Source organism: Thalassophryne amazonica, chromosome 3, assembly GCF_902500255.1.
Source record: "Thalassophryne amazonica chromosome 3, fThaAma1.1, whole genome shotgun sequence".
NCBI lineage: Eukaryota > Metazoa > Chordata > Actinopteri > Batrachoidiformes > Batrachoididae > Thalassophryne > Thalassophryne amazonica.
In genome coordinates, this window is record NC_047105.1 from 102,898,586 (window position 1) to 102,911,329 (window position 12,744).

The window sequence follows — 12,744 nt, forward strand, 5'->3', positions numbered from 1 at the left end:
TGCAGTGTTACATTTGATAAATGGATTGCATTTATAAAGCTCTTTTCCATGTGAATCAGAAGCCCAAGCCTCCTCTGGTCTCAAGCCCCATGCTTAACCACCAGACTGTTCCCCCCCAACGCATTTAACAGCAGCAACAAACATGGTGGCAAAAATTAAACAGGGTGGTGCCATGGTATTCCCAGTGGTGCCATGGTATTCCCAGTGGTGCCATGGTATTCCCAGTGGTGTCCTGAGAAATTGCACTGAGATGCTTCCACTTTAAGTGCTCAAGCATGGCAGTATTACTGCTGTAATAAGCCATTTCTAACTTATTGGTCTTTGCAGAGCACCATGTTGTTTATAGGCCTGTCATGATAACAGATTTTGCTGGATGATATATTGCCACAGAAAATATCACACTAAATGAGAAGATCACAATATTATCATCAACGTTGCTTTAACACCATTTTATGCTAGAGATATAATGATAATGTAGCATAAAAATGCAAGTGCATCCTTTCAAAGAGCAATGAACCTTTAATTTTTCAAGAACATTCAACACTGGAATTGAAATGTGAAAAATAAATAAAATAACCTAAATCAGTGATTCATATTTCAGAAGGGTGGTATGGGCTAATGGCCCCTCAGTGCTTCACCTAATGGGCCATTTTCTCCATATGATGAGCCCTTCTGAAACATCAGTGAGCCTATGCAAAGTGGAATAAAATAAATAATTCAAGATTTGTCATTGCTTTTGTTTTTTAAACCTATCATAAGAACCACAACTTCAGCCAATTTAACTAAAAGTTAAATATGATGCAAATTTAATTATTTTGTTACATTTCATGTCATAGGATGTTCTACATAGGTCATAATAATATTTAAAGGGTTAAAATCATTAATATTGCGTATCCTGCCTCACGTGTTAGGACTGCTGGAATAGGCTCTAGCCCCGTTACCCTTGTTTGAAGTAAATGGGTATAGAGAATGAGATGTAAACATTACAATTAATCTGCGGTTCAGTTGCCTGCCAAACTGTGGGTGATGGTCCGTATGGGTCACGGGCCAACATGATCTGTTAATGCAAATATTTACCTTTTAATGAGCTCCCCTCCCAAACAGTCAGGGCCTTAAGCACTTGGACAGTCTCACTTTTTTTGTGTGTGTGCCACTGCCCACCATCACTATGGAGTTGAAATTAAATAATCATTAAGCATTTGTAGTAAACATTTAGGAATACTGGCCATTTGTGCACATATTGGTCGTTTATGCACATACTGCCTCCATTTTCAGAGCCCACAAGTAACTGATCAAATGAGAGGTTATTTTTCTTTTGGTTGGTTGCAGTTTCTCAGCGTCGCTCCAGTGGATCCAGTACAGTGCTGCATTGGGATATGGCACAAGTTTTATGCGGGATTCCCTTCCTAATGTGACAAACTAAATATAAGAATTATTGTTAATGTAAATCAACACTTTCATAGCCAGTTTTCTGTGGAGAACTCTGGGTAGGGGGAGATGGATAAGTGAACATTTCCAAGTCACTGAATTTGAGTTCAGAGTTGTTATATCAGTCATTAAAAAATTCCAATAGTATGGCACTGTGTGGTTAAATAATTTATTTATTTTTGAGTAAACTGTTCCTTCACACTGAGTGACCATGCAGGTAGGGGACTGGTGAGGGAAGCCACCCATACACATGACAAATCTGAATGAGTTATAAGCTTTAGTAGAAGTGATTGGAGAAGTGTGCACAGTGTAACTTTTGTCTGTTGTACCACTGGTCACAGCTTCATGGTGGAGTGGAGCAGAAAAGGATTCCAATCAAAAGAATATGCAAAATTTCAAGGACGGTTTGTTAGAAGGCACCTGGGAGAGAGTTGAACCTAGATTTGATTTTTGTTGTATGAAAATTTTATGTCATTAATCAAAGAAATAAATGCACAACCCTGCCAATTAATGGGGATTTTAACATTTTTGGAATATTAAATCTGAACTCCCTGGACAGCTGAGTGGACAAACATCTCGAATGTTATCATACATAAGTGTCTTAATTTCCACCTGATGCAGCTGTCATTTTTATACCCAGGATCAGCCTTCTCTCAATCAGAATACCACTTGAACTCAAGTTGTGTGGTGGTCTAAAAATGAGATATGATCAGGTGCAGAGCTGGCACTCTGTATTTTCCATGTTTTGTGATGTTTAAATGGCAAAGTGTGCTCGGATAGGTCCCAAATTCATTTGTCGCCCCCTGTGCAACTTTTTTTTTTTCCATCCCATTACTTATTTATTTTTTTTAATTTGCCATTTTCTCTTATGTTGTATGCTGTAATTAACTGATTCATGTTAGTTGCAGCCATAGTGTGTGTGTGTGTGTGTGTGTGTGTGTGTGTGTGTGTGTGTGTGTGTGTGTGTGTGTTTTCCACATTGCACTGGCTGATGAGAATATGATTCAGTAAGTGCTTGGTAAGAGGGTTCACTGAGGTCCTCAGTTGTTGGTGAGTGCTTGTACGTATGTGTGTGGGCGTGTGCACATTTGGCACTTTCAGGTTCAGTCAGTCTTGTGTGGTAAAAAACGGTTCAGGCAGACTGTTAGCTGTGGCCCACTCAGCCCATTTATTGCAACTGAAACCGCTGTTCTTCCTCTGTGTCTGTACAGGGCTGTGAACTCAGACTAGACCCGGGGTGCCCAACCTTTTTTGAACCGAGATCTACTTTTAAAGTTGACAGTGTATCGAGATCTACCAAGCCATATCGAACGCCATAGTGTAGCCACAATATATTATACACCAGTATAATAACACAATTTTCTGGCAGGTTTTAACAATAATAATGCATCATTGAAGTAAATGTGCATAGGGCTGGGTACCGAACTTTGGTTCTTTTATGGCACCAACCGAAATGCTTTGGTAGTACCGAGTATTGAAACATGCCTCGTCTTTCGGTGCCAAGTTTCGGTACCCAGAGGTTAATCACGTGCAAGAAGAGCGGTCTGCAGCCATCCTCCTCTCAGCATTCAAGTCCACCTGTGGACGTTACAGAGCACAAGCAGCCTTATTCAAAAATCTCCACCACCGGACTTCACTTTAATTGCAACTTAATGCGTGCATCGTTTTGAAGCACTGTTCCGATCCACTGCTTCGGTTCTTTGCTTCACTGCCTTTCAGAAGCGGCAGATCCCCTTCTTAACCCCTTTCGGAGCCATTAAAGTACACTCAACAAAATATAAACGCAACACTTTTGGTTTTGCTCCCATTTTGTATGAGATGAACTCAAAGATCTAAAACTTTTTCCATATACACAATATCACCATTTCCCTCAAATATTGTTCACAAACCAGTCTAAATCTGTGATAGTGAGCACTTCTCCTTTGCTGAGATAATCCATCCCACCTCACAGGTGTGCCATACCAACATGCTGATTAGACACCATGATTAGTGCACAGGTGTGCCTTAGACTGTCCACAATAAAAGGCCACTCTGAAAGGTGCAGTTTTGTTTTATTGGAGGGGGGATACCAGTCAGTATCTGGTGTGACCACCATTTGCCTCATGCAGTGCAACACATCTCCTTCGCATAGAGTTGATCAGATTGTCAATTGTGGCCTGTGGAATGTTGGTCCACTCCTCTTCAATGGCTGTGCGAAGTTGCTGGATATTGGCAGGAACTGGTACACGCTGTCGTGTACGCCGGTCCAGAGCATCCCAAACATGCTCAATGGGTGACATGTCCGGTGAGTATGCCGGCCATGCAAGAACTGGGACATTTTCAGCTTCCAAGAATTGTGTACAGATCCTTGCAACATGGGGCCGTGCATTATCCTGCTGCAACATGAGGTGATGTTCTTGGATGTATGGCACAACAATGGGCCTCAGGATCTCATCACGGTATCTCTGTGCATTCAAAATGCCATCAATAAAATGCACCTGTGTTCTTCATCCATAATAGACGCCTGCCCATACCATAACCCCACCGCCACCATGGGCCACTCGATCCACAACATTGACATCAGAAAACCGCTCACCCACACGACGCCACACACGCTGTCTGCCATCTGCCCTGAACAGTGTGAACCGGGATTCATCTGTGAAGAGAACACCTCTCCAACGTTCCAAACGCCAGCGAATGTGAGCATTTGCCCACTCAAGTCGGTTACGACGACGAACTGGAGTCAGATCGAGACCCCGATGAGGACGACGAGCATGCAGATGAGCTTCCCTGAGACGGTTTCTGACAGTTTGTGCAGAAATTCTTTGGTTATGCAAACCGATTGTTTCAGCAGCTGTCCGAGTGGCTGGTCTCAGACGATCTTGGAGGTGAACATGCTGGATGTGAAGGTCCTGGGCTGGTGTGGTTACACGTGGTCTGCGGTTGTGAGGCTGGTTGGATGTACTGCCAAATTCTCTGAAACGCCTTTGGAGACGGCTTATGGTAGAGAAATGAACATTCAATACACGAGCAACAGCTCTGGTTGACATTCCTGCTGTCAGCATGCCAATTGCACGCTCCCTCAAATCTTGAGACATCTGTGGCATTGTGCTGTGTGATAAAACTGCACCTTTCAGAGTGGCCTTTTATTGTGGGTAGTCTAAGGCACACCTGTGCTCTAATCAAGGTGTCTAATCAGCATCTTGATATGGCACACCTGTGAGGTGGGATGGATTATCTCAGCAAAGGAGAAGTGCTCACTATCACAGATTTAGACTGGTTTGTGAACAATATTTGAGGGAAATGGTGATATTGTGTATGTGGAAAAAGTTTTAGATCTTTGAGTTCATCTCATACAAAATGGGAGCAAAACCAAAAGTGTTGCGTTTATATTTGTCAAACGTGAGTCAGTTTTGTGCAGATTAAAGTCACTAACTGGGACTCCTGTCTTGTTATGAGAAACAAACGTTTCATTCAAACAGCTCCAAACGCTGCGCTGCTCTCTGCCAAGCGAGTCACGTTCAAAAGATAGAGTCCGGTCGGAATTAATAACTTCAAAGCAAATCGCTGTTTATCAAGTGACACCTCTTTCCAAATGTTGTAGTACAAACAATAAACTGCAGTTGATCAAAAGTTTTTTTTTTTTGTTGTTTTTTTTTCCCTCCCAAAAATTAGATGCTTAGCTCAGATTCTATGGAGAGACATTCATGCCAAAATGTCTGAAAGGAAATGCTTTTGACAAAAACTACAGAGTGTTTTCAAGTGTTATTTTGCACTGGAAATTATTTGTTGCTTATTCTTCTGTAAGAAAACTGCTTAGAGTGGAAAATTACCAAAGCTGAAAAATTAAACTCAAGATTTGTACTATGTGTAATGTAATTTTCTTTTTGTTAGAACTGATCTTATAAAATTGGTATAGAAAAAAGTATAGTTCAGGAATCTGTATCGAAATTGGTACCGGTATCGGAACATTTTTGATACCAGCCCTAGATGCGCTTAGTGGAAAAGAATAAGCACAAGTAGGCCTAGGACTGGCCTCAAGTTGGAAAAGTTGTTCCCTACCTTAGTGGGACTTCTGGCACTGAGAGGAGGAAGCTGGTCTCACATAGTCCGGACAGTAGGAGCTGAGTAAGCAGGCACTCGTGCACTCTCTTTCTGCATTAGATTCCAGATTTGGACATTCATGTCAGGTGTTGCTCTGGATTTGAGCTCAGTGTCATTTTTCAGTGTGAGGATCCAGGTTGAAGAGTGATGCCACTTTGGACGATATACAGTCCACATCTATATTTTCCCCAAATAGAAAATGGAGAAAACTGACAACAGGCTCTTTGGGTGCAAATTCAGTAAAGCCCCTGTCAAATTCTGACAAGCTGCTCTGCACATGATCATCATAACGTGCACTCTTAAGCTTCACAGTTTTTGTCCTGGTACTTAAGTTCTGTGTCCATGTGTGGAACGTTCTGCAGGTCACGCTGTTGTAAATTGCTTGATAGCACATGTAATTTGCTTTTAAACATGCTTTCAAATACAAAAGCTGTGCATATTCAGCATGGTTTGAACATTTCAGAAATTCTTTAATTTCAGGCAGAAGACCATTCCAGAAATTTACCTCTGCTGAGCCACGTCTGTGTGCAGCAGTTGTTTTTTTTTTTTTTGCACTTGCATTGAATTTATTCCCAAATCGAGCAAATGGTCCTGAAATAGGAACTTGTTTATATGAGAGGAGAAATGGAATATACTGAAAATTCCAACATGTAATAATCATAAATGGCTAAAAAACAGAAATGGCTCAGCAGCAGGTAGAAAACCTCCTAACTCTCTCTGAACTAATACTCCTCTGCTGCTCTTTTTTTTTTTTTTTTCTTTTTTTCTAATTGTGTGTTAAGAGTTGACACCCCATCACCCTCCTCCTTTACTCCCTCAAATACAATGAGGCCCTCTGGTGTGCTGGGGGCAGAAAGGGAGAGAGTGAGTCTGGGCCAGGGCGTGAGGGTCGTGGGTGAAAGGCTGTGCTGATCCTGGCGGAGCACAGGGGTCGTGGTGACAGCCTGGTGGTCGGGGGGTGTTTTCTGATGGCGGTCCTGTTTTTAAAAGAGACATCAGACATGACAAAGACGGGCCTGACAGGTTGGCTGAATGGAGCTGCTGTGACAGAACAGCTTTCCTCAGCATCCCATCCACCGCGCTCCCTGCTGTCGACACGCCCAGCGCTCCCTTTCTTTCAGTCATGCCAACTCTCTTGTTGTATTAACTTATTTCAACTGCATGTCACAATGTTGTGAGTCATTTTCATGTGTCAAAAGGCCAATATGTGTCTACATTCATGTCAAGGCAGTGTTTGAAAGCTTGACTTTGGGTCAGCTCAAGCTCAAGTAAGTTTAATATGTGGAGGTGGTGTGTGATTGAGGGTTGGTTGAGATTTGCAGTTTCATATATTTCCTGGTGATGTACAACCTGATGTATGACTTACTTGATGGTCTGTGACATCCCAATGAATAGATAATATGGACGATGTCTTTTGAAATTTTATTCACTGCATGTTAGGGTGTGAGATATATACGATATAACCGTTTCACAGTATAAATTTGGCCAACATTAGAGATTTAGACTCCACCGACCAATCGCGGTTATGCTTGTTGATGACATCATCGTATCTTCCTCAGTGACTCTGAATGACTGGAAAAGGCTGCAGTCAGTGCTTTGGTCACAGGCTCTATCTCCACCTCAGTAGATTAAAACTTTTCTTGTAAGAGTGTAAAATTATAAGCTATTTTAACCCTCTGAAGTCGCTTGAGTGAATTCGGGCATGTAAAAGTCACATGACTGAATTAAGCAACTGTCCCATTAAGTTCACCAGACTCAGTCTCTGTTTCAGTGCATTTTAAAAGTGCCCGCTTCAAGCTTTATATGAGCTTATAAATTATGTTAATAGCCCTACTATAATCTGAATTATAATTAATAATTTCCGCAATGTTTTTTGTGAATTTTATGGTCATATTTGGTGCGCATATTTGCAGCAAGCTGCAGTAAACACTCACATTTCCTCATGCTGAGAGCTCTGTCTCGGGGCAGGAGAGCAGAGGAAAAAAAACCCACGCCTTCCGCTTTATCGGTGGTGGAACCCCACAACATAAGCCATTCAGGATCATCAACCCATGTGGTGGTGTCTCTGAGGTCTTTCTGGACAAAACGCCACCAAAAGCAGACAAACTATCACTGCCTCCTGCTGGACAGAAGCAGGGATGGCGAAATGAGATTATTCCAATGCAAAAAAATACATGTCTAACAAGTCAGAGAATCAGGCACTCAAAATTAATTATGTTTGTTTTTTTGTTGTTGTTTTTTGTTTATTTTAATCAATTTAGCTTTGCTAAGGGACTATATGACCCATTCAAAAACACTTCCATTATAACTTTTACACCTAAATTTATATTGTGATATATACCGTTACTGTGAAGGGATTCAGTTTATATCGAGATATGAATTTTAATTCATATCGCCTAGCCCTACTCCATGAAAATTCATTAAGGTATATTCTGTTATACATTCCAAATCTAAGGTGGAACTATATTAGTGTATACTAAGGTACACCTAAATATCTTTAAAAAAAAAAAAGGTGCCTGGTCTTGAAATCTTGGTCTTGCTTTGACCCAGCAGTCCTCAAATATAAAATTAAAGGAGCATTTGGCCTCAAATTAAGTTAAATTCAGACATTCATACTTTATTTTTTTTCACCCTGACATAATGTATGATTAGTCTGACTGCTCACGAATGTCATGGTGTTACTGTTCAGCATTTAGTTTTTTAGTTTAGTTAACAGTGACTGCATTTGTTAATCATATTTCAGACAACATGCCAAAATTATCCAGGAAAGCAAATTTGTACTTTGTAGTCCTATTTAGAGATGTGGAGGGGGTGGCAGTGGTTAGTATTCTTGGCTTATAGCAAGCAGGTCAGTGGTTCACTGTGTATTGCTTTCTGTGTGGAGTTTGCATATTCTCCCTTTGTTCGTGTTAATGAAAAAAGTTTGTGTTTGTAAATTTTCAAGTAGGGAGCAAAATCCTTTGTCCATTCAGTCATGTGTTTTTAACCTTTTTAAACATTATTTGTGACCTATGCATAACATCAAACAGCATGAAATGTCACCTAAAATAACATCTAAAATTTGCTCTATATTTAACTTGAACTCATAATGTGGCTCTTTCAATAGATTAAAAAACCCATTGCCAATCTTGAATATTTATTTTTATTATGTTCTGCTTTGTATAGGCCCATTGATGTCTGAGAACAGGCAATCAAAAAATGGCCCTTTACTTCAGGCGCTGAGGGGCCATTAGCCCATACCACCCTTTTGAAATATGAATCACTGTCAATTTCAAACTTTATTATGTCAGGTTATCTTGGTGAGGATGCATTGCAAAAAATGACCCAAAATAAATGTTAGGGGAAATCTTTGTTTATGCCATGTGTTTCTGTGGAAATTAAAAAATGTCAATTGATATATCAGCATATCAGGTTTTAGAAGCATCAAATATTGAAATTTGTCATGTACCTTTGAGACAATTGCAGATACGTTTTCCACCACACAACATGCACGAAAAAAGATACAGCTACAGATAATTTCTCTGATTCTGAGAGCAATGAGAGAGATGGTTTCATCAGCCACGTTCTGAGAGCAGTTGCATCATCGGCTATGAAATGATTATTTTATATAATGTGGCGTCAAACGGGACAAAGCAGGTCACACTGGAACAGCAAATTGTGCAGCAGTGGGGGGATCAAATTCATGCAAGTGTCAAGGTGCCTTTAGTGTCTATTGTCTTGTTGAGATCGTTAATAGACCCATCTTCTCTGAGATTTCATGGTCACAATCGCATTTTTCTGAAATCGGATAAACTTGCGTGGCTTCCTCTTAGACATGTAGAAATAAAACAAAATTTCCAGGTGCTGTAAACCAAAGGCAGCACAGTGGCTTAGTGGTTAGTACTGTTGCCTCACTGTGAGAAGGTCGTGTTACCGCTTCCCAGGGCCTTTCTGTGTGGCGTTTGCATGTTCTCCCCGTGTTTCCCTGGGTTTCCCAAACACATGCATATTTTGGCGAATTGGAAATCAGACGTTATATTATTAGAAACCACATAATGTAGCCTTGGCAGCACAGTGGTGTAGTTTAGTGCTGTTGCCTCACAGTGAGGTGGGATTACTTCTTGTCTGTCTGTTGGTCTGTGTTTGTGTGGGCTCCCTCCGGGTGCTATGCCACCGTAGTGGGCATGTAATTATTAATTGCTATTTACAGTCAACTGTTCTTCCGGTTGCAATCTAACTGGTGCATCCAGTGTTAAAAATACATCCAGTAAGTGTAAACCAGACTGGTCACACTAAGTAACAAGTAATAAATGCATACCTTGCAACACAGCTGCATCTCACTGATTTTACTTCCCCTGATGCAGCACACAGCAATCACAGAGAGATATTCCTGCTGTCTGATGCTGCTTTGGGCTACACGGGCTTCGTAAACCTTTGATATTACAAAGTTCCACATGACTGTCATGAAACATCTGATTGGCATTGTCACCTTTGTGTCTTTATTTTTGTGTGTATGTGTGTATATATGTGTGTGTGTGTGTATATATGTGTGTGTGTGTGTGTGTATATATGTATATGTGTGTGTGTGTGTATATATATATATATATGTGTGTGTATATGTGTGTAAAAGGTAAGCATAGACATCGCTAACAGCTAGTAGTGGTAACTGCTTCAAAGTTCCGTGTCCACACCATAGCTGTCCTAAAGAGATTGATATCCCAATGTCACTTCCTCTCCAAGCTTTCATGATTGCACTCTGGCAAAATTGGATGAACTTGCGTGGCTTTCTCATAGATGCATGTAAAAATAAAACGGCAAGCATTGCAAACAGTGGGACTGTAAATTTGTCTGACTGGTGGGGAAAAAAAAAACTCACAGGATGTGGACAAAGCATTGCAGTCTGGGTCAATTCCCCTCATATGTGGTGGAGAAAACTGGCAGCTGTGGCACTCTGGACACATCTGATCCTGTCAGAGCTCAGACGTTAAGCAGAATATGTCCTGATTAGTAGTTGGCTGCCAGATCAAGTAGCATCAACAATTAGTGATATTCCATAGCGTATGTTTGCGTGTTGCTGTCGGGGATGTAATTACTGAACAGGTTCACTTGGACTGACACATTTCCTTGACTCTATCTGATGTCTTTTCTTCTGGCACCAGAGTTTTGTTCCAGTGTTTACTTACACTATTTACTCTTGCTGCATAATAATCCTCTGCTGTTTTGTCCTCCTCTCAGAGCTTCTAGTTCTGGCCTTGAAGGGGCGCCAGCATGAGTCAGGAGTCACTGGAGTCAGGTGAGAACTATTGTGTGAAAAGCTCCACATAAACAAGCGAGACAAAATCATGGACAGGAATGTTTGAAAGATTAAATGAGCTGTGCTTTTCCTTCAGATGGAGACTCTACTCAGGATGTATGCGACTTCAACTGGGACGACTACCTGGAGGAGACTGGAGCCAATTCTGTGCCCCATCATGCCTTCACACATGTGGGTTCTGACACGCATCACAGCTAAACTACTTTTTAATTTGTGTGTGTGTGTATATATATATATATATATATATATTAGGGGTGGGCAAACATAAAAAATCTTAATCGCATTAACTCAATGACTTTCTGTGATTAATCATGATTAATCGCATGGTATATGTGAAACCCAAAAATGAATTCAAAAGCCGCTTAAAAGCACAGTTTTATTTGAAAATGTAAATGAACATTGCATAAATTTGAAAATGTAAATTTCAACTGAAACACACTAATGAAATCAAATATAAAACCACTGGCACGTCATTTGTTATCCTGTTTCATATCAAAATAACAATATTCATGTACATGACTAAATGTACTAAAACAAATATGTCACAATTGTACACATACCACAATTTGATATGTGTACCATTGTGATGTATTTGTTTTAGTATATTTAGATTTTGTTGTGATTTGGCACTTTATAAGCCGAGTAAATTGAATTGAAATTGAACATTTTATTGAGTCTTAAAGTAAATAAATATGAATTTGGTCACTGGATCCTTAAACTTTGTACATAATGAACTCTACATGGTGAATCCTTGATCTCTGGACATAAATAGGAATAACCAAAATCTGTAGTTTTTGTCAAAAGCATTTCCTTTCAAACATTATTGGCATGAATGTGTTTCCATATATCTGAGCTGAGCTTAGAGCTGCTGTGCTTCACTTCAGGATGTAATTTGAAAAGAAAATACAGCACGTTTCATTTTGGGAGGAAAAAAAAACGTTTTAGTCGATTGTAGTTTCTTGTCTGTATTACGTTTGGAAAGAGGTGTCATTCATTTTGAAGTTATTAATTCCGACCGGACTCTGTCTCAGCCGCGCAGCGCTTCAAGCTGTGTGAACGGAACGGAGGACGATTCTCGTTTCTTGACAGCAACAAGACAAGAGTCCCAGTTAGTGACTTTAATCCACACAAAAGTGACTGACGATATTTTAATGGCTTTGCGAGGGGTTAAGAATCGGCTTGCCGTTTCTGAAGAGCAGTGAATCGAAGAACCAACGAGCTACTGGATCAAAGCATTGCTTCAATGGTTCATGGTTTCAAAGTGGAGCCGCGCTGCAGAAATGGTTTATTACAGACCAAACCCTGAATATCCGACTTTATTTGTACGTCCGTATGACTCTGAAACTCGGAAAAATCCGTATAATTTACGGACTATAGGTTGACATGAAAACCACCGAAAAGCTGTGTTCACCGCGGGGACACGTTCGGCTATTCGAGATTATTCAAGATTTTTTTTTTTTACCGATGACGAACGATGCGTAAAAAAAAATTGCATCGGTCCAAACCGGTCTGGATCCGGGCCTGATCCTGTAGAACTTTGTACCGAAAATGTCCATTCAAAAGTTCGGCGTGTTTCTGCATTTTGTTTTGTTGTGCATTGCATAGCCTGTACTTTTCTCGATCCTCGTGTCGTTTTCGGTGTGAACTCAGCTATCAGCATGAAGCAGCAGCATAAGCTCGCCCCCGACTGACACTTTCAAAATAAAAGGCAACGAGCAACAGCCATAAAAGGCTTTAAAAAAAACAAAAAAATGCAGCGTTAAGGGGAGGAACAAAATTGTCGGCGAAGTTTGAACATGCCCAGCTGTTAAGCAGTTTCTCGGATACTCACTCGACTGAAAACCATCGAAAGCCGCCTGAATTTTACGAATGGTTATCAACACGGAGGTATTTCTCTGTGGCGCCGGGCCATGAGCGGCTGCCTGCTGACCCGCGAATCC

General features: G+C 40.7%; 1 protein-coding gene across 3 annotated transcripts in view; it reads left to right on the forward strand.

The window, feature by feature from the left end:
• The window catches only part of sfmbt1 (Scm like with four mbt domains 1), a 63,461-nt gene that overhangs the window by 5,448 nt on the left and 45,269 nt on the right, over window positions 1–12,744 (forward strand). For all 3 annotated transcript variants that reach the window (XM_034167186.1, XM_034167185.1, XM_034167187.1), the window contains exons 2-3: window positions 10,726–10,783; window positions 10,881–10,975. In XM_034167186.1, the coding sequence (XP_034023077.1) occupies window positions 10,759–10,783; window positions 10,881–10,975 (120 nt within the window). In that variant the 5' untranslated portion in view covers window positions 10,726–10,758. The remainder of the gene's footprint in view (window positions 1–10,725; window positions 10,784–10,880; window positions 10,976–12,744) is intronic.